The sequence below is a fragment of the Thamnophis elegans genome, chromosome 6 (genome assembly GCF_009769535.1).
Source record: "Thamnophis elegans isolate rThaEle1 chromosome 6, rThaEle1.pri, whole genome shotgun sequence".
In the NCBI taxonomy this organism is placed as follows: domain Eukaryota; kingdom Metazoa; phylum Chordata; class Lepidosauria; order Squamata; family Colubridae; genus Thamnophis; species Thamnophis elegans.
Genome location: NC_045546.1, coordinates 75,038,200 through 75,058,078, shown reverse-complemented (window position 1 = coordinate 75,058,078; position 19,879 = coordinate 75,038,200). Strand labels below are relative to the sequence as shown.

At 39.7% G+C, this 19,879-nt stretch overlaps 1 protein-coding gene across 1 annotated transcript in view; it reads left to right on the top strand.

Annotated features, from left to right (window-relative positions):
* Nucleotides 1-16,678, top strand: part of ADAMTS16 (ADAM metallopeptidase with thrombospondin type 1 motif 16) — a 102,025-nt gene extending 85,347 nt beyond the window's left edge. Inside the window, exons 20-23 of the mRNA XM_032220453.1 lie at nt 1,321-1,515; nt 3,443-3,661; nt 13,384-13,531; nt 15,046-16,678. Coding sequence (XP_032076344.1) covers nt 1,321-1,515; nt 3,443-3,661; nt 13,384-13,531; nt 15,046-15,161 — 678 coding nt within the window. The 3' untranslated portion in view covers nt 15,162-16,678. The remainder of the gene's footprint in view (nt 1-1,320; nt 1,516-3,442; nt 3,662-13,383; nt 13,532-15,045) is intronic.
* Nucleotides 16,679-19,879: the final 3,201 nt, after the last annotated feature.

The following is a 19,879-nucleotide window of genomic DNA, read 5'->3' as shown; positions in this document are numbered from 1 at the left end:
CTTCCCCCCACCACCATCACCACCAGTATAAGAGAGAGAGTTCAGGGAAAGTTATATGAGAATTAATTACTGGAAATGTAGTTTGTCATTAGATATTACACACATCTAAGTCACCTGAAACTTTTAACACCAATTAAAATATAATACACTTTAGATCAGGGGTAGTCAACCTTTTTATACCTACTGCCCACTTTTGTATCTCTGTTAGTAGTAAAATTTTCTAACCACCCACCGGTTCCACAGTAACAGTGATTTATAAAGCAGGGAAGTTTATGAAATTTATAAAGCAGAGTTACAGCAAACCCCTACCGCCCACCATGAAAGCTGGAACGCCCACTAGTGGGCGATAGGGACCAGGTTGACTACCACTGCTTTAGATAAAACGGTTCCACCACAAAACCGCGTTCGACTAAAGCGCGCTCGACGAAACCGCGTAGCTGACGTCATCACAAGGCGACAACAGCGCGGAGACAGAAGCATGCTGTAAACGCTAAACCTAAAATTAACCCCTAAACCTAAACCTAACCCCCCTAAACCTAATCCTAAACCTAACCCTAAACCTAACCCTTAACCTAACCCTAAACCTAACCCTAAACCTAACCCTTAACCTAACCCTAAACCTAATCCTAACCCTTAACCTAACCCTAAACCTAACCCTAACCCTTAACCTAACCCTAAACCTAAACCTAACCCTTAACCTAACCCTAAACCTAACCCTAAACCTAACCCTAAACCTAACCCTAAACCTAACCCTTACCTTAACTTGAATCGGCTTGCTTTCAAAGCCCTATTTAAAGCGCCCTTCTTTCTCCGCGCTCGCTGTTGTCACCCTGTTGATGACATCAGCGACGCGGTTTAATCGGGCGCGCTTTAGTCGAGCGCAGTTTTGTCATGCCACGAGATAAAACTGCCCCTACATTCTGCTATGATCAGTAGGGTGGATTTAATTCCAGTAAGTTTTTAATATTTTTTATTTAAAGTAAGCATTTTTCAGTTTAAAAGAAATCAGACTAAGAAATAAGAATTAGTATCATTTACATTTATGTGCCGTAATATAAATTTAGAAATAACGCAGAAAGGTTCATCGTCCCTATGCCATGCTTGCCCACATTCCTTTCATATGATGCTGGACTAAATGGGCATTTGATTCTTCTTCAGTTCTTTTCTACATATGCTGAGAATGTAAGAATATTCTTCTGGAAAAAGCAAAGTACATTAAGACACCCTAAACTGCTACATATTTTGTTTGCTTCAAATTCTTTTCTCTTACTTTTGAGAAACACTTTGCTATCACGTTCGTTGTCCATTCTACACTTCCAGTGCTCTCGAACCTGTGGCAAAGGATGGAGGAAAAGAACCGTTCTGTGCAAAAGCTTCTCTTCCTCTCGCTGGGATCAAATTCTGTCAGATGTTGCTTGTGCCGCAGAACTGAAACCAAAGATGCAAGAAACCTGTCTCCTGAAACGATGCTATAAAAATAAGAAACTTCAATGGTTTGTGTCCGCATGGACAGAGGTGAGAAAACTTTTTTTTAAAAAAAATATATGAATATACAATCTCTTCCATTCACGAGAAGATAACTATGAAGTCCTTGGTACTCTTGAACTTGGTTTGTTCCGTGCAGAAATTTCATTATCCAAATAGGTAACAGTTCAGTCCTGAAGTATGCATATTCTCTTCTATTAGAACAGGAATGTATTTTGTGTCTCATATTTGTTTTAATTTTTACATCCGGAAAACCCTGTCCAAGGAAGAGTTTTACCCATTAATGCTAAGCAACACTCCTATTTCCATCTCACTAGGTGTCAACACTGCTTGAATCTTTTCACTAACTTTCAGTGAAGCTTGCTTGTTATTGCAACATTTTGTAAATGCAATTGTGGACTTGCATGAGTGGTGGGCCGTTCCCATCTCTCCCCCACCCCCATCGGGCCACCAAGCCATAAAGCTTGGGCACTGCTGGCCTATGTTATTTAAACATAGCATGTCCCCAGGTTAAGATTGTCCTGGTTCAGAATGACCCAATTAAGCCTATTGTAGCAAAATTGTTAAATACATAATGGTTCAAGTTGATTACACAATACTTACATAGTCTTGTGGCATAATACTGTTCCCTCTTATATACAAATCTGACTTATGGACAGACCTCGGGAATGGATCTTGTTTTTAAACTGAGGACTAGCTGTACTTAGGAATCTACTTTGCCCACTGTAGGAAGATATTAAGCATATACCATTTCAGTACAAACCCAGAAGTCTTCAAATACAACAATAAATTTCACCAGATGTTATAACAGCAGTTTGCTTCCAGCTGCTGCTAAACCAGAGGTGGGTTGCTCCCAGTTCGGCCTAGATCGGGCCGCAAACCGGTAGTAGCGGCAGCGGGAGGCACCTGAACTGGTAGTAAAAAAAAAATTGGCAACCCATCACTGTGTCAAATTGTTTAGAGCAAAGTGCTGAGCCTCCTATTATATGGAGCACAACTCTGTCTCTAAAAAGAGTTGAACTTTGGAAATGATACAATCCAAAGTTTTAAGAAACTTGCTCTGTAATCTTTTTTGTACGCCTATTATCCTTCTGTGTTTGGAACTTGGTTTTACCTCTACTGAGAAACAAAAAGTGCCAGATATTATGACACATATATAATGGCTGTAGAATAGGGGAAAAAATGGATGAACAGCTGGAATGGAGTATATTCGAAGAGGATGTGATGTTTGGAACACATAATCCCTGTTAAGTGAATTGAAATATAACCTATTGAGTTTGTAATCACTCTGAGGTTGCCCATATCGATTCACCCACGTAACACCTATCCTCCGCGAGCTGCACTGGCTGCCTGTTGGTCTCCGGATTCGCTTCAAGGTGCTAGTTGTCACCTACAAAGCCCTTCATGGTATTGGATCTGGGTACTTGAGAGACCGCCTACTGCCAATTACCTCCACTAGACCAATAAGATCCCACAGACTAGGCCTCCTCCGAATTCCATCAGCCGCCCAGTGTCGACTGGCGACTACCTGGAGGAGGGCCTTCTCTGTGGCTGCTCCGACCCTGTGGAACGAACTCCCCGTGGAGATTCGTACCCTCACCACCCTCCAGGCCTTCCGCATAGCCCTTAAAACGTGGCTGTTCCGACAGGCCTGGGGCTAAAAACTTGCAGCCCCACTTCGAATGGTATGATTGTTGTGTTTTTTAACTGTGTATGGTCTTTATATTTTGTAACTTTGTTTGTTTCCCCCTCCCTTGAATTGTGAGCCGCCCTGAGTCCCTTTCAGGGAAAAGGGCGGCATACAAATAAAGTAAATTCAAATTCAATTCATATGTCTGACCAAAGTCAAAATGAAATCAAGTTTATATTGACTTGAAAAGATGAAATGCTTCACATGGAATGAAACAAGGGACTACCTTCCTTTCCACTAATTGTTGTTATTAAATTCTCTTTTCAGTGCTCTGTGACATGTGGAAACGGAATACAGAGGAGAACACTGAACTGTGCTGAAAAATATCTTACTGGAAAATATCGAGAACTTGCCCCTAAAAAATGTTCCTATCTTCAGAAACCAAACATAGAGATGCAAAAAGTTTGCATCCTACGTCCTTGTTACAAGCACTCTGCATATTTATCAATAAATCAAGGCAGTTGGTTTACCTCCTCTTGGTCTCAGGTAAAGGACATAGGTAACTCTGAAATATTTTAAGCTTCATGCCATGTCTCATTTATCATTTTTTTCCTTTCAATGGATCCAATGTCCTAGATTCATATCTGTACCACAAGTATATTCTTCATAAACCTATAGTTCCTTCATAATCATTTAGTTCAAATGAAATGGAGCATGGGCAGAAGTAAGCAAAAGTCCACGACATCCACAATTCATGGGTTCACCGACAAATGCGCGCTAGACAAAAGCGCACTGACGAAATCGTGGCAATAAAACCGTGAGTTTGAAATGACGCCGATGAATGAGCGCAGAAGTGCGCCGACAACAGCGCGCTCTAAACCTAACCCTAACCCTAACCCTGAACCCTACCCTAACCCTAACCCTAAATCTAACCCTTACCCTAACCCTCACCTTAACCCTAATCATGCTTCTGTCTGTGCTCTTTTGTCGGCGCACCTTTGTGGGCGTGCTGTCGACGTTGCGGTTTTATCGCCGCGGTTTTGACAGCGCACATTTGTCGGGTCACGCAATTCATGAAGTAGCAGTGTACTAAAAAAACCATTGGCAATAATGTATAATTTCCAAATTCACTCAAGATATATAAATAACAACAATAAAGATGACAATAATGCATCTGCAACATAACACTGCAGACCTAACAATAGTAGATAAGAAAAACAAAATATTGGCATAGTGGATGTGGCAGTGCCTGGAGACAGCAGAATAGAAGAGAAAGAATTGGAGAAGATAACAAATAGAAATAGAATGACTGTGGCAAAGGCAAGCAAGGGTAGTACCAATATTAATCCAATGTCCTAGATTGTTTTGGGTGCAATCCCAAAACAAGTGGCGCACCATTGGCATTGACAAATTCACCATCAGTCAATTGCGGCTTTACTTGGAACAGTTTCCATCCTGCAACAATATCTGTAACACCATCAAACATCCAGATCTTGTGGGATTTCAGAATTCAGACTGACAGGCACTTGGCCTGCAACACACCTGATATAACAATAGTTGAAAAGAAAAAAAGTTTGGTTCATTGACATTGCAATACCTGGTGATGCACAAATTGAAGATAGGCAGGAAAAATAATCACAAAGTACCGGGACTTGCAAATTGAAGTTGAGCAACTATGGAAAATGAAATCATGTGTTGTCCCGATTGTAATTGGAGCCCTTGGAGCAATACCCAAAGGGCTACCTCACTATTTGGAAATTCTAAATTTACCGGACTTGAACATTCTGATTCTACAAAAAAATACCCTACTTGGAATAGCTTATATCCTCCAATGTTACCTTAACAGTTCCTAGGTCCTTGGTTAGGACTCGAGCTGTTGAGCTATTAACCAAAGGTTGTGAATCTCACCAAAGATTACCCAATAATAATGATGATGATGATGATGATGATGATGATGATGATGATGATAACAACAACAACAATAATAACAGACATTTAATATATGTTAAGACTGTAAATACAACTAATGTGGCAAGCCTACTTCAGCGCTCCAGGTGGAATGCTGATGACTCCATACATTACCAAAGTGAGTAGTAAAAAGACCAAGAAGGATTGACTTGAAATTTCACTGGAAACAATTCTTCTAAGGTATTTATAGGAGGCTATCCCATCAGGCTAAAACTTTGGACTTATTCTTTATTGCCTGGCTGCAGACTTCTTATCCCTTCTACCAAGAATTTCTCCTTTCAGCCCATTTCAAGAAAAAGTAACAACTGAACAAATCTTGTACTGTAGTTTTGCATGTGGGAAAACTGATGGGGAAATTTTTCATTAGAATTTTAGTTTTTAGCCGAATCAACCTGTATAATACGGGTTACTGAGAAAGGGGGCATATAATAACAAACAGTAAAGTATCAATCATATAAACAGAATTCCACATAAAATCAACACTGGCAGTTTAATTGAATTAACTACTTGCTATTTGCTTGCAAGGGAACTTGGATTTTAGCATTCATCCTAAACTCACTGCAGAAAAATAGTTGAAGAGGGAAGATATGGGCCTTTATTTTGGATCCTGTAGGCAATTTTGTGCTGCTGCAATACCGGTATTTGAGGAAGACTATTGCTTCTTCAAATTATGTATATTATTATTATAGTTTGTCACACAGTTTGCCACATGTTTAGACTAGATCTGGCATTTTCATCTACCTGGAGATTCTTTATCAAGGACCTGGGATAGGCAGATATTGTTTGAGCCTGTTTAAGATAACATTGCAGGTAAGCGAGTAAAGCTGCCTTTTGCAATTGATTGGTGATTTTGTCAACATGGATGGTGTTCAAGTGGTGCTCCAAATGTTTTGGGATTGAAACCAAGGAACCTATCACTAGTGGTACTCTCTTTGCTTTCTTTTGCCACAGCCATTTAAAACATAAAGCATTGGAGTCTAACTTATAATAATAACATTGCAAAGATACCATCAGAGATGGACTTTAAAAGTTCCAGCAATGGGTACACTGCCCCGTTGCTGGGTGGGCATGGGGCGTGGGGGGAGGGGGGAGGCAGATAGGGTAGCATTTGGGGGTTCGCCAAACCAGGCAGAATCCTAGCTAGAGGATTGCCTGAACCCATGCAAACTGGAGGAGAAAAACTAATCAAAAACATTATTGGTAGAAATAGCCACAAGTATTCCAGCAGGATAATGTTGCTAGTTGGACCTAAAAGTAGGAGTGGGGTAGTTTCCTGGGATGATTTTGGTATTTCCAAAAGCCGAAACAGAAATGGCCCTGTGGGCAGATGGAAGGAGCAGTCCTCTCACAAACCAGTTGGGGTTGTGACCTGCCTGTGAATCCCAATGTTTGCATAGAGGATTGTTGTGGCCCAGCAGGCACTGTTGGAGCTGCCACCAGACTCCGACAGCGAGGGGCCCTATGAGTTGTCTCTGGAGGATGTGGAGGACCCTGGACAGGGTTCCAACTCCGAGCAGGGCGCAGAGAGGCTGGTTGGCCACCAGGAGGCACCTAAGCCTTGGACCAGTGGGGAGGAGACAAGGGAGAGTGAGCCGGAAGCCAGTAGTGAGTTGTTCCTGGATGCATGCCATCAAAGAGCTAATAGGCGTCAGGAACAATTACGCAATTACAGGAGGTAATTGCACTCAGCTGGTGGTCATTAGGCTCCTCTCCATACTATAAAAGGATTGCTTTTGCACATGCTCCTTTTGCAGAAGTCAACACAGGAACTAATGTTGGAGAACATTATTGTGAGCTTGGCAGGCTGGATTGCTGCCACGGCTTATCTGTGCTGGATTGCTGCCCAAGCTTGTCTGTTCTGGGTTGCTGCCAAGGACCTGTTTGTCTGTTAATTAAATGCCGTAATTTATCTCTGGCTCGGAGTGTGCTTTGGTGTGGAACGAGGGGGGTCAGAACAGAGGACTGCATTGTGTTTTCTAACTTCCCTCTTGGATCCCTTCAATTTAGCTTCAGGCTGCCTGAGGGGCAGGCTAGCACTGAGAGGGAGGCGCAGCTTGGTGATGGCTCTTATCCACTGGAGGGAGCTCATTCTAATAGTTGAGTTACAGATATTCAATGCTGGAGTGCAAATCAAAATCAAGTTCTTTTCCCCAGAACTGTCATCACTTTCATTCACCATTTCTTCCGGGAGTTTTTAAATGGAATAGAATAAGATGCAACAGTAGCCCTTTCCTATTTGGTGTAGGCAAAATGCTGTTAAGGCTTCTGGAGAATCCTATGCCTTTAAGTGAAACATTTCCTCTTGGCAGTTCAACCAATTTTAGTAATTTTGCATGGATCTCATTTATGGGACTAGTGAATATTTTTTTCTTTGAATAGTTTCTATAGCTAATGATTCAAATCATTTTTTTTAACATTATGATGTTTAGCATTTACAAATTAAGGTAAATTTTATTTACTTTCAAGCTAGAATTGGCAGCTATTTAAACTATTGGGCTTCAAAAGTGCCAAGCATCAAGCAAAAAAAATCATTTCATTCATAGGAAGGCTATTCAAATGCTCAAACTACTATGGGATGCTCAAATTACATTTAAACTACTGTCAGATACAAGAGGAAGACAGCAACCTTGACTTTCCCTCAGTAGGTCAAGTGTTTCATGGGGCTTGATAGTCCCAATAGTTTAAATAGCTTGTTTGCAATAAAGGACCTAGTCATATTTGTAAGATATCTGCCAAGTATTAGAGAATATTGAGTCTTATTCCAGTATTCTTTTTAAAAAGAATTAAGAACAATACATAGAAGATCTATTTGTTTTGTGATTATTAGCTTTGCTTTTAGGAGTAAGTTCTGATTCCAAGATTCAGTTTGAGATTCATTTGCCCTTTGGGGAAAAAACAAACCAATTTAATTTAGGATTGAATCCAGGTCAACATGTGAATAAAGGCAAACTGAGACCACCAGAAATTAGGTTTTTTTTGGGGGGTGTCAAAGTATAGGGTCTCCTTTATAGGAGCAATAGGCAATTTTGGAGGATAAAGAGTGTCCAGTATCAAGGCAACAGATGCAGCAATATTAAAACCAGATTCTTTTAAATTCTGTTCTGGTTATACTATACTGTACAAGTAGTTCTTGATTTACAAGCACAATTGGAACCAAAATTCGGTACAATCATAAGTGTAGTCATCGCATGACCAAACTTGATTTTATGTTTATTTTTATGGCAGTCACAAAGCAAATCATCTCAGCCGTTAAGCACTCATGTGGCCATAAAGCAAATCTAGCTTCCCATTGGATATTTTTCAAGGTTGCAAATTGCCATCGCATGATCACAGGATTGTGCAACCATTTGGAAATGCAATTTAATCGCCAAGCACTCAAATTACAATCATATTACCACATGGTTGGTACAATGGTTGTAAGTGCAAGTACAAACCATAAAATACTTTTTCTGTGGCCATGTAATTTTGAATCATCATTGAGCAAACAGTCATAAACTGAGGATTATCTGTAAGATTTTTATTATTTCCCTTTATGCTTGCACCACTGTTCACTCTGACCAGAATTATATACTATTTGGAGTTGGAGTTGCTCCAGTACTATTCAAGCTTCTAACATTTTGAGCAAACAAATTGGGGAGACATTCTGCAAAGGAAGCTAGATTTCCAGATATAAGAATCTTGCCATTTCCTTACTTACTGTTAGTGGGCAATATTTATTTTATTTATTTATTTATTTATAAAATTTATAGGCCGCCCAATCCCAAAGGACTCCGGGCGGCTTACAAAAAAGAACAAAAGAAATAATAAAAGATAAAAAACAACAGATTTAAAATCACAACATGCATTCGATCTGATCGGGGCTGGACCTCAACAATGAGGTCATCAGCCTGGGGCCTGCCGGAATAGCCAGGTTTTAACAGCTTTTCTGAAGGCCATGAGAGTGGGCGAGGTCCAGATCTCTGGGGGTAGCTCGTTCCAAAGGGTCGGAGCAGCCACAGAGAAGGCTCTCCTCCGGGGAGCCGCCAGCCGACATTGTCTGGCTGACGGCATCTGAAGGAGGCCCAATCTGTGGGATCTCACCAGCCGTAGGGAGGTATGTGGCAGTAGGCGGTCCCGAAGGTACACTGGCCCTAAGCCATGTAGGGCTTTAAAGGTAATGACCAACACCTTGAATTGCGTCTGGAGACAATTGGTAGCCAGTGCAGCTCGCGGAGGACAGGTATAACGTGGGTGTATCTCGGTACACCCAATTTCGCTTGCGCGGCTGCATTCTGGACTAGCTGCAGTCTCCGAACACTTTTCAAGGGTAGCCCCAAGGGTAGCGCATTGCAGTAATCCAGCCTAGAGGTGACAAGGGCATGAGTAACCGTTTGAAGTGCCTCCCGATCCAAATAGGGCAAATATTGATGGATTACAGAGAGGAGACATGTTTCTCAGACCATGACAGGGACTATACCAATAATCTCTGAACTCTTCTATTGGAAGGCTACTGGATGTAGAGGGCAAATGTTATTTTTCCTCAAGTCATCTTGCTTAAGATCACTGAAAGGATGTAGCAGAATTGTGGGGATGTTAGTTTTATCTATGATGAGACTTAAACATGGTTCCTAAATCTTCCAAGAGTTTTGTCCATTCATTGTGAGATGTGAGGAGATGAGATACATTTAGCATTCTTTTTAGCAATTTATTCATTTGAAGGACTCTAATTAGGCAGCCCCTGTTGAACATTTTTTCATTATTAAAAAAATCAGAACTGTCGGTCATTTGATTCTATCTTTTTTCCCTTCCTTTACTTCCCAATCTTAGACTTGTTTTTCAAAAAATAAAATTTAGTTGGCTGTTTATCAACTCAACAGATGGCTCTCTAAAGAACTGAATCATCCCCCACCTCTTGACTTTGGGCTGATATGAGATTCAGCTTCACCTCACACAATGACAAGTTTGGCTCAAAGCTTCTGACTTTTATCTTGTTATTCAGGGCTCCTAGGAATTGTTGTACTTCATGCTTTTACTGCATGTTTTCTTGAAAGTTGTTGCTGTAGAATGAGCAAAGTGAAAATTAAACAATTCCCCTTCTCTGTGAAATAATAGGTTACTTGATCTAAAAATCACTCTTCCTCTAGATTGGATCAGCAAATCTGATCAGTAAAACTGTAACTCTGTCTGAGGTTGCAAATGCTACCCTTTTATTGCCCAGGAGTAAATTTACACAAGCAAGCATTACAAAATATTTATTATTATTATTGTTGTTGTTGTTGTACAATTGTATCACAGCGGCCAGTTGTTTCGCCGGATTTGGCATTGGTTACTAGTCGGGCCCCACCCAGGGGCCTAGGACGTCGTAACGTATTTTCGTAATATGCGTGCAGATCCAAGCAGTGCGGCTTTTTGCATTTGACTGATGGTGATTTTGTCAATTTTTAACTGTTTTAAATGTAATTCCAGTGCTTTTGGAATAGCACCCAGTGTGCCAATTACCACTGGAATTACCACTGCTGGTTTGTGCCATAGTCGTTGAATTTCGATTTTTAAGTCCTGGTATCTTGTGATCTTTTCATGTTCCTTCTCGGCGACCCTGCTATCACCTGGTATTGCGATGTCTATGATTGTGACCTTATTTTTCTCAACCAGTGTGATGTCTGGTGTATTATGCGCCAGTATTTTGTCGGTTTGTATACGGAAATCCCACAAGATCTTGACCATCTGATTTTTATTATTATTATTATTATTATTATTATTATTATTATTATTATTATTATTATTATTTATTTGTCTTGTATGCCGCCCACTCCCAGAGGACTCCGGGCGGCTCACAAAAGACAAGGGAAAGGGGGGAACGAGACACAGACAACATATTAAAAACAAAACCAACATTCACAATTTCTATGGAGGTAGATGCTTCTCAGCTCCCCCCAGCCTGCTGGAACAGCCAGGACTTGGTGGCTTTGCGGAAGGCCGGGAGGGTAGTAGGGATCTGGATCTCAACAGGGAGCTCGTTCCAGAGGGCCGGAGCTGCAACAGAGAAGGCTCTCCCCTGGGGAATCGCCAGCCAACATTGGCTGGCAGATGGAATCCGGAGGAGACCCAACCTGTGCGATCTAATTGGTCTGAGAGAGGTAGCAATAGCAGTTAGCAATAGCAGTTAGACTTATATACCGCTTCATAGGGCTTTCAGCCCTCTCTAAGCGGTTTACAGAGTCAGCATATTGCCCCCAACAACAATCCGGGTCCTCATTTTACCCACCTCGGAAGGATGGAAGGCTGAGTCAACCCTGAGCCGGTGAGATTTGAACAGCCGAACTGCAGAACTGCAGTCAGCTGAAGTAGCCTGCAGTGCTGCATTTAACCACTGCGCCACCTCGCGCAGGTAATCGGCAGGAGGCAGTCTCTCAGGTACCCAGGTCCCATGCCATGTAGGGCTTTATAGGTAGCGACCAGCACCTTGAAGTGGATTCAGAGACTAATAGGTAGCCAGTGCAGCTCGCGGAGGATAGGTGTAACGTGGGTGTACCTTGGTGCACCCACAATCGCTCGCGCGGCTGCATTCTGGACTAATTGGAGTCTTCGAACACTCTTGCCATGTAGAAGATCATGCAGGTTAACTTAACATTATATTAAATACCATGCAGATTCTCAATTTTCATTTCATTTCCATTAATTAAAGAAAACCAATGCAATTAAGCAGTCCTGAAAGTTCTGGTGTGGCAGTACTTAAGGCAGCTTGTATCTGTTTGGGAAGGGCAACATCTGTGTCTTGACTAATAATAATTTAATAACACTTCTGTCTTCCTTCTTTCACTTTCCTTATTACCTTTATTCCCTTAATGGTAATTTTAGACTAGACATATATTGTGCGATTCTCCTGTTTCATTTACAAAATTTCTCAAAAAGCTTAAGCATTTTGTCCTTCCCATTTTCCCATTGTGACCCACATTTTGTGTTTGTGTGTGTGTGTGTATGTGTTGTAAAATAATACTGTGATACAGCAGAAGAGGGATATGGAATAGCTGGCTTGGTAGTACGAGAAGAAGAGGAAGCACCTGCGTGCAGCAGAGCACTGTGCTTGTGGTTATTGTCTAGGTGGAGAATGGATACAGGAAAACTGGATAAATGTTTCTCTCAATTCCAACCACTCAGATTTCACAGGAGAAAGGAGGTTCAATGGGGGGAGGGATTCCTGCAGTGTACGTTTTGAGGCTTCATGATTTATCTGTTTGGAAGGGCATGATAACTTATTACTTATTTTAACTAAGTAATATCAAGAAAAACCAATTTAATCTAGGGAAGTCCCAGGTTTAGTCATATATTCCCATGCAAAAACACCAAGGCAACAGTTGTCAATAATTAAATAAGTTAGAAATTCCGGAAAAGGCATCTCTTTTTTCTTTTAACACAACAAAAATCTTTTTTTTTTCTAAGGCAGATGGATGCATTTCCTTCAGTGAATATTTATTTTTCCTCAGAAGGATTCCTTTAGACATGTGCTAATTTGTAGAGATTTAATTCTTTTAAACCCATGTGATTAGTTGTTCTATATTTGTTTTATTAAGTGTTAGCTTGATAGGTTTGTAAATATTAATATCTGAAAATTGAACCAGGCAGGTACTTTTGAAGACAGCCGGCACTCGAAGCAGTACTTGTGTACACAGGACTTATCTGCCTATCTATGTGATAACATACATAATAGCAATAGCAATAGCAATAGCAATAGCAGTTAGACTTATATACCGCTTCATAGGGCTTTCAGCCCTCTCTAAGCGGTTTACAGAGTCAGCATATTGCCCCCAACAACAATCCGGGTCCTCATTTTACCCACCTCGGAAGGATGGAAGGCTGAGTCAACCCTGAGCCGGTGAGATAATAGATTGAGCTTCTTATGAAATTGTGAATAAGTAGTTGAATACTGTCCAGAACCTCTTGCTGAAAATGTATTGGTGAGCTCAGCAGAGATTTATAGCAATAGCAATAGCAGTTAGACTTATATACCGCTTCATAGGGCTTTCAGCCCTCTCTAAGCGGTTTACAGAGTCAGCATATCGCCCCCAACAACAATCCGGGTCCTCATTTCACCCACCTCGGAAGGATGGAAGGCTGAGTCAACCTTGAGCCGGTGAGATTAGAACCGTTGAACTGCAGATAACAGTTAGCTGAAGTGGCCTGCAGTGCTGCACCCTAACCACTGCACCACCTCAGCTCTTTATGATCCTGTACTGGTTGTTCCACTTCCATATGAAGATCTGCATAAGACTTTCTGTCCAGTTGTAGTTAGTCATAGTGATTAACTTTGTTTTACCCTGCAGTGCACAGTGACCTGTGGAGGTGGCATGCAAGTGAGGTCTGTTCAGTGCCTAGCAAATGGGAGATCAGCTACCGGATGCCTCTTGCATCAGAAACCCATTGCATCACAAGCCTGTAATGTAAATTTCTGTCCTCTTCCAGAAGCAAAAGGTAGAGTCAAACTTTTTCTCCTCTAGACCTCAATTTTGTCTTTATATCCTCATATGTTATCTTTTGAATGCGACTTGGGAATCATGAGATGTGCAATCCCAACACATATGAAAAGGGTCAGATTGAGGAGGGCTGCTTAAAATTCGGTTCTAGAGATCTAGTTGAACCAATATTAAAGGTATTGTGAGTATTCCACCAGGACTGCTTGGCAAAGAGCATTCAGAGACTTCAAATACAATCATAATCTTCAAATTTCAAAGTCCAAAACCCAAAAGAATCTCAGATAGGGGAAAAATGGAAAGAGTAGGTTATGTACGTAATTAGTTGCAGAACTATTTAGTTTAAAGCAAAAGGAATGAGAAAACCTCTATTATTTGAAGAAAGATGGAGGTTATTTTGAGCGTGGCACGACAAAACCGCGGTCCACTAAAGCGCACCCGATTAAAGCGCATACCTGACGTCATCAGCAGCGCGACAAATACGACCGCGGAGAAAAAAGGGCGCTTTAAAAAGCACTTTTAAAGAAAGCCGATTCACGTAAAGGTAAGGGTTAGGTTTAGGGTTAGGATTAGGTTAAGGGTTAGGGTTAGGGTTACGTTAAGCGTTAGGGTTAGGTTTAGGGTTAGGTTTAGGGTTAGGTTAAGGGTTAGGTTTAGGGTTAGGTTTAGGGTTAGGTTAAGGGTTAGGGTTAGGGTTAGGTTTAGGGTTAAGTTTGGGGGGGTTAGGGTAAGGTTTTTGCGTTAATCTTAACTTTACCGCTCACAGGGTGATGTTTTTGTCGCGCTGTGATGATGTCAGGTACGCGCTTTCGTCGAGCGCGCTTTAGTCTACCGCGGTTTTGTGGTGGAACCATTTTGAGATGAGCTCCTCAACAGGAAAAAAGTACCTGAGATATTCTCCATGAAGAACATATTTCAAACTGTGAAGATCAGTCTAAAGTTACTTCACTTGTCAAATGGATGAACTTTTGCACAGAACAAAGTAAACAGCAACTCAAACATTATTCAGGGAGAAAGAGAGAGAAAAATGCATGTGTATGAACACAAGAGATGGACATATATCATGAGAACTGGGGCATACGTGCAGATACTCATACAGTACATATATATTCACAGACACACACACACAAACACAAATACTGACATAGTATGTCATGAGTTACATATGACTCGCCTTCAACTAAATCACAGGTATTGAAGCTGAGTGATATTATATGGTTGTCTAAGTGTTCAGTTTTGTGTTTTTCAACAATTCTTTAGCAACATTTTTATTATACTTATGTAATGTTGTATTAGTACATATAGGCATATACACACCTTGTTTTCTTTCATAACGCATTTAAATAAAAACATTGGTCAGTAAATTAAAATGTCCTATCATCCAAGCTTCAAGTAAATCAAATCTTTTTTTAAAAAAAATGCTACATTTACATTTATTCAATATACTCAGAAAGCTAACTCTTCATTCAACGAATTTGACTACATTTGCTATGTCTTTTCTGTTCATATTTCTAGATATCTTCTGCAAGGATTATTTTAACTGGTGCCACTTGGTTCCCCAACATGGCGTTTGTGGTCATAGTTTCTATGGGAAGCAATGCTGCAGGTCTTGTATCAATTCTAATTTGTGAGCATCGGCTCTAAAATATAAGGCTTAGCTCTGAATGCAGAATGAGCTTCACTTCTTAACTGGCATCTGAGCTGAATGAACCAGAGAATCTCAAGAGCGACTGAATCTCTGAAGCATCCTTCTCGGCAAACAATACGACTCCAGATTTTTTTTAAAAAACCCACATAGCCAACAACTACATGCTTGTGAGGCCACATCCCACATCCTTTACAGTATTCCGATGTGACCCGAGTGGATACCTTGTTCTTAAAATAAATCAAATGAAGGGGCTTTTCAACATAAAACAGGGCATGGTTTATTTCCTCCCGAGTCTGAATATTATAGGAAGGAAGCTGATCCTTTGAAAATATAACCAATTTTTTTTTTGAGGAGCCGATGAGAGAACATCTATGAACAATAACAGAACTATTGGTGGAGACTGGGGGTTGAGTTTTCTTTATACCTCAGTTTCTCCTGCTAAATAAATACTTTGGGAAACATCCCCCAGCAGTTTTTTTTCTGACACGAGTCCTGTGGAAATTAGCAAGTGCTATTCCAAGTACATTGTTGTAGAGGAGCATATTAGTGGGGCTCTCACAAAAGTCCCCAATATTATTGGCCTTGTACCAGCCACTTTGTTGGAACCTTGTGAAGGAGATACTAGAACTAGAATGCATGATTCATCTGCTTACAAAGATCCTATAAGAACAAATACTGTAACAGATTGCAGCAATTGAAACGTACTTGGGGCACCACTGCTAATAAATAAAAATTAACTCGGGCTTTTCTTGAATATGCAGGATGCAGAGAAAAACAGGCAGAGCCTAAAGATTCAGTTTTTCAGTGTGTGTTGGATAATAAGATCTTTTACATTCATCACTGTTAAGTGAGCAATCATATTTAAATGTCCTTATTTTATGCTTTACTCTTAAGTATAAAAAGAGTGTTCTGCTATCAGTGTTACAGAAATGGCTGATTATACCAAAAGTATGTTGTTTGTATTTAAACACAAGGTACTGTCATGTTACATTTCAGCACCAAAATAGCATAATACATCCATTCATTTTCCCCCTCTTCTTTTCTTGTTATAATGGCTGTTCAACATCACCAGAAATTATTTGCAAATTTAGAATTACACAGAACCTCAATGTTAGAAAACAGGTGTCTTGCAATTTGAAATAAAATGTGAACACATAGAACACTAGTTGTAGCACTGAGTTGTTTAGTTTTCACTAAACAAAGCAAGTTTCTGGTCCTCATGACTGTAAAGTAATATTCATATGCACATGTGCAATCCATTTGCACAATCTCAGACACCCAATGGTTGGTGGAATTGAATAAAATGTGTCTTTAATTTCCAACTCCATTACAGAAATTAATACAAGCTGAATACTATTGACAGACTTTTTTTAAATACAAATATGGACAACTTAGAATAACATAAGCAAAATCAACTTTTCTCTGTCCAGAATTATTGGTGCTTTTCTTTGTCCAGATTTATTGGTGCTGTTCTCAGATTTTTTTTTTAAAAAAAAAACTTTTTTTTCTTTTTGGTGCTGCCAATGAAAATGGGAATTTGAAAATGTATATTACCTGATATTTAATTAAAAAAAACGTTTCTGTATTATCTCATTATTTCATTGATCATATTGAAAGATTCATTTGGAAATATATATTTTACCATTTTATTTCTGATACTATGGTTGTATTATTGCATTCGTTTTCTTGCCTCATTTATTATTTGTGAACATCAAATCCCATCAGATATTTACATAACACAGTCCCACTTCTAGAACCCATGGCAGAATAATCCAGAACGTAGAAGCAAATTGAAACTTGTTGCCCAGTAATTATCATGGAGCAAATAGGGAAGGATTTATCATTTACCTAATGGCAACTGTATATGTGTGTAGATCTAAATTCATGTAGACCGATTTTCTTTAATAAGTACATATGAATATATTTCTTCCTGAAATGTTCAGTTTCTACTCACAATTCCTCAAAGTTTGAGTTTTGAAGATTATCTGCCATAATTTTGCTTTATATGCTGTGCATTGCATTTAAAGAAATATCAGTCCACCAGTGGTGGCTTTCAAAAATTTTTCGAACCTACTCTGTGGGTGTGGCCTCCTTTGTGGGAGTGGCTTGCTGGCCATGTGATCTGGTGGGAGTGGCTTGCCAGCCATGTGTTTTCTCTCTCTCTCTCTCTCTCTCTCTCTTTCTCTCTCTCTCTCTCTTTCCTTCCTTTTGTCTCTCTGTCCCTTTTTCCTTTTTTTCTTTCATCTCGCTCTCACTTTTTCTTCCTTTTTCTTCCTTTTTTTCTTTATTTCCTTCTTCCTGTCTTTCTCTTTCTCTCTCTGTGTGAGTGTGTGTGTGTGTGTCCCCACCCAAACTGATAAATGTTAACAAATATCCCTTACCCTGAACCCCATACAAAAGGGATCTAAAATAAATTGTAGCTTCCCATCCCATCCACATAATTACTTCAAATTGTGTTAATTTGTCTTGCTAAACCATAAATAAAATCCTAGTGTTTCCTGTGAGTGAGAGAGCTGAAAAGACCCCAGGCCACCCTTCCACTTGGAAGACCTGAAGTCCAGGACTGAAAGGACATGCTAGAAATTATAGCAAATGGAGAAACAGACCTGGTCCGCCTTAGGAAATCTAACTCTAGCTTTATTCTGGTTTCAAATATACTTTAACTGAGCTGGAAATAAATCAGCCCAGCTCTCAAATACATGGCCAAAATTGTGGGATTACCAAGGTGCTTATATATATACATATACACTTATATATGAGAAAGTTTGCCAAGCATTTAAAAAAGGTATGTGAAAATCTATATTAAAGCCCATCTATCTCCCGAGTCTTATTACATATTACACCAAATATGTGGCTTGGGTTTTGGACACAGACAGGAATGTATACTTCGCTTAGAATATATCATATAAAAGCCAGCAGAAAGTGCAGACAAAACTGATGAATCTAACAAATAGAGAATACATAATTCATATACAAGTCATAAGTAGAATTATAAATATTAAAGCCACATTCAGCTAAATATAACAACATTGGCTTTCCATAGCACATACACTGCGAAATGTGTCAGAAAATCTATTAAACAATGGAAGATACAGGAAGGATCCACCCATCCATCAAAACTTTAATTCAGACATTGATCAGAAATCCAGCATAATTAATAAAAATCTAATGCATAATAAGACATTCAGTAATTTTCATATGCAAGCAAGGTTATCTCTGCAGATATAGTTATTTGGTCTGATAGTATATCTGAATTGTTAAGTAGCAATCATAGTGCCTTTCTTGCTTTACAGACTTACACAATTGAGCCTAAAATTTCTGTTGCTAAATGAGACATTCGTTAAGTGAGTTTTGTCCCATTTTATGACTTTTACAACTTTTCTTACCACAGTTAAGCGAATCACTGCAGTTATTAAGTTAGTAACACAGTTGTTCAGGAAACTCGCTTTCCCACTGACTTAGTTCTCAGAAGGTTGCAAAAAAAGAGATCATATGACTCTGGGACATGGTAATTGGCATAAATATGAACCATTTGCCAAACATCCTATTTTTGATCACACAACCAAGGGGTTGCTGCAATGGAGGTTAAGTATGAAAACCAGTCATAAGTCACTTTTTTCAGTGTAACGTTGAATAGTCATTAAGCTGTTGTAAATTGATTCAGAGGCAATTCTTGTTTGATAGGCAGGCTAAAACAGAAGCAGTGAAGGAATAATATGTCAGGCCTGCAATTATATTCCTTTTAGAATTTTGGCCTGCCACACTTTCTCTTATTTCATTATGCTGTTTCATTAGTATAGTCAATGGGAGGGGGGAATAGACAGGAGTAGGATTGTGGAATGTATTGTTGTCATTCTTTTCTAGGTCATCTTTTGTCTCCGCACTTTCACACCTGACCGGAAGCAGCTGGGTGTGGATGCCAGCGTGGAAGAAGATTGGACCATGTGATGGATTGTGGGTGTGGGGACAAGATCATGAACTTTTAACTGGGTGGGATTCTGATGTAATTTCCAGAATTGGGATTTACACAGATATGGTAAAATGTCTGATTTATTAAATTGGAACTTTAAGGATCGTTTTGCCTTGGACTCTGATTTAATTCTACATGATACTTGGAACGCTGACATTATGTTTTTTTAATCCATTTTTTATTGTAAAGATCCGTAGCAGATGGGAACATTCATATAACTGGGCATTTATCACAGGGGCTAAGAGATCCAGTCCATTTTATATTTTTATATAACAGCTTTATAACAGGAAAGGTGAATATATGTGTCCCAGGAAAGACAGCTTTATCTTTTTTAAGATGCTAAGAACAAAGTTCCCATTTCCCATTGTTTAACAGATATATCTTCTCTTTATCGTTCTTAATTTTTACTGCTATACAGTAAAAATTCAGTTTCTGAGTGGTAGAAACTGATCCTTGCATACAGCTATATGCTCTTATGGTTTTCCCTGTAGGAGGCATCCCAGTCTTCTCATTTTGTGCCATGACAAATTTATAATCATATTTATAATCTCAACAAAAGATTATAGAGACCTTGTCAAGAGTCCCATATCCCACCCCCCAAGTTTTTCCTTTTCTTTTCTCTGTCCTCTGTTCTAATTCCCTGTCTCAGTCCATTCTGTTCTGCCTAGCAACTGTCTCCTAGCATCATTCCCTGGAAGTTTTCTGCTGCTCAATATTTCACACTTCTGAAG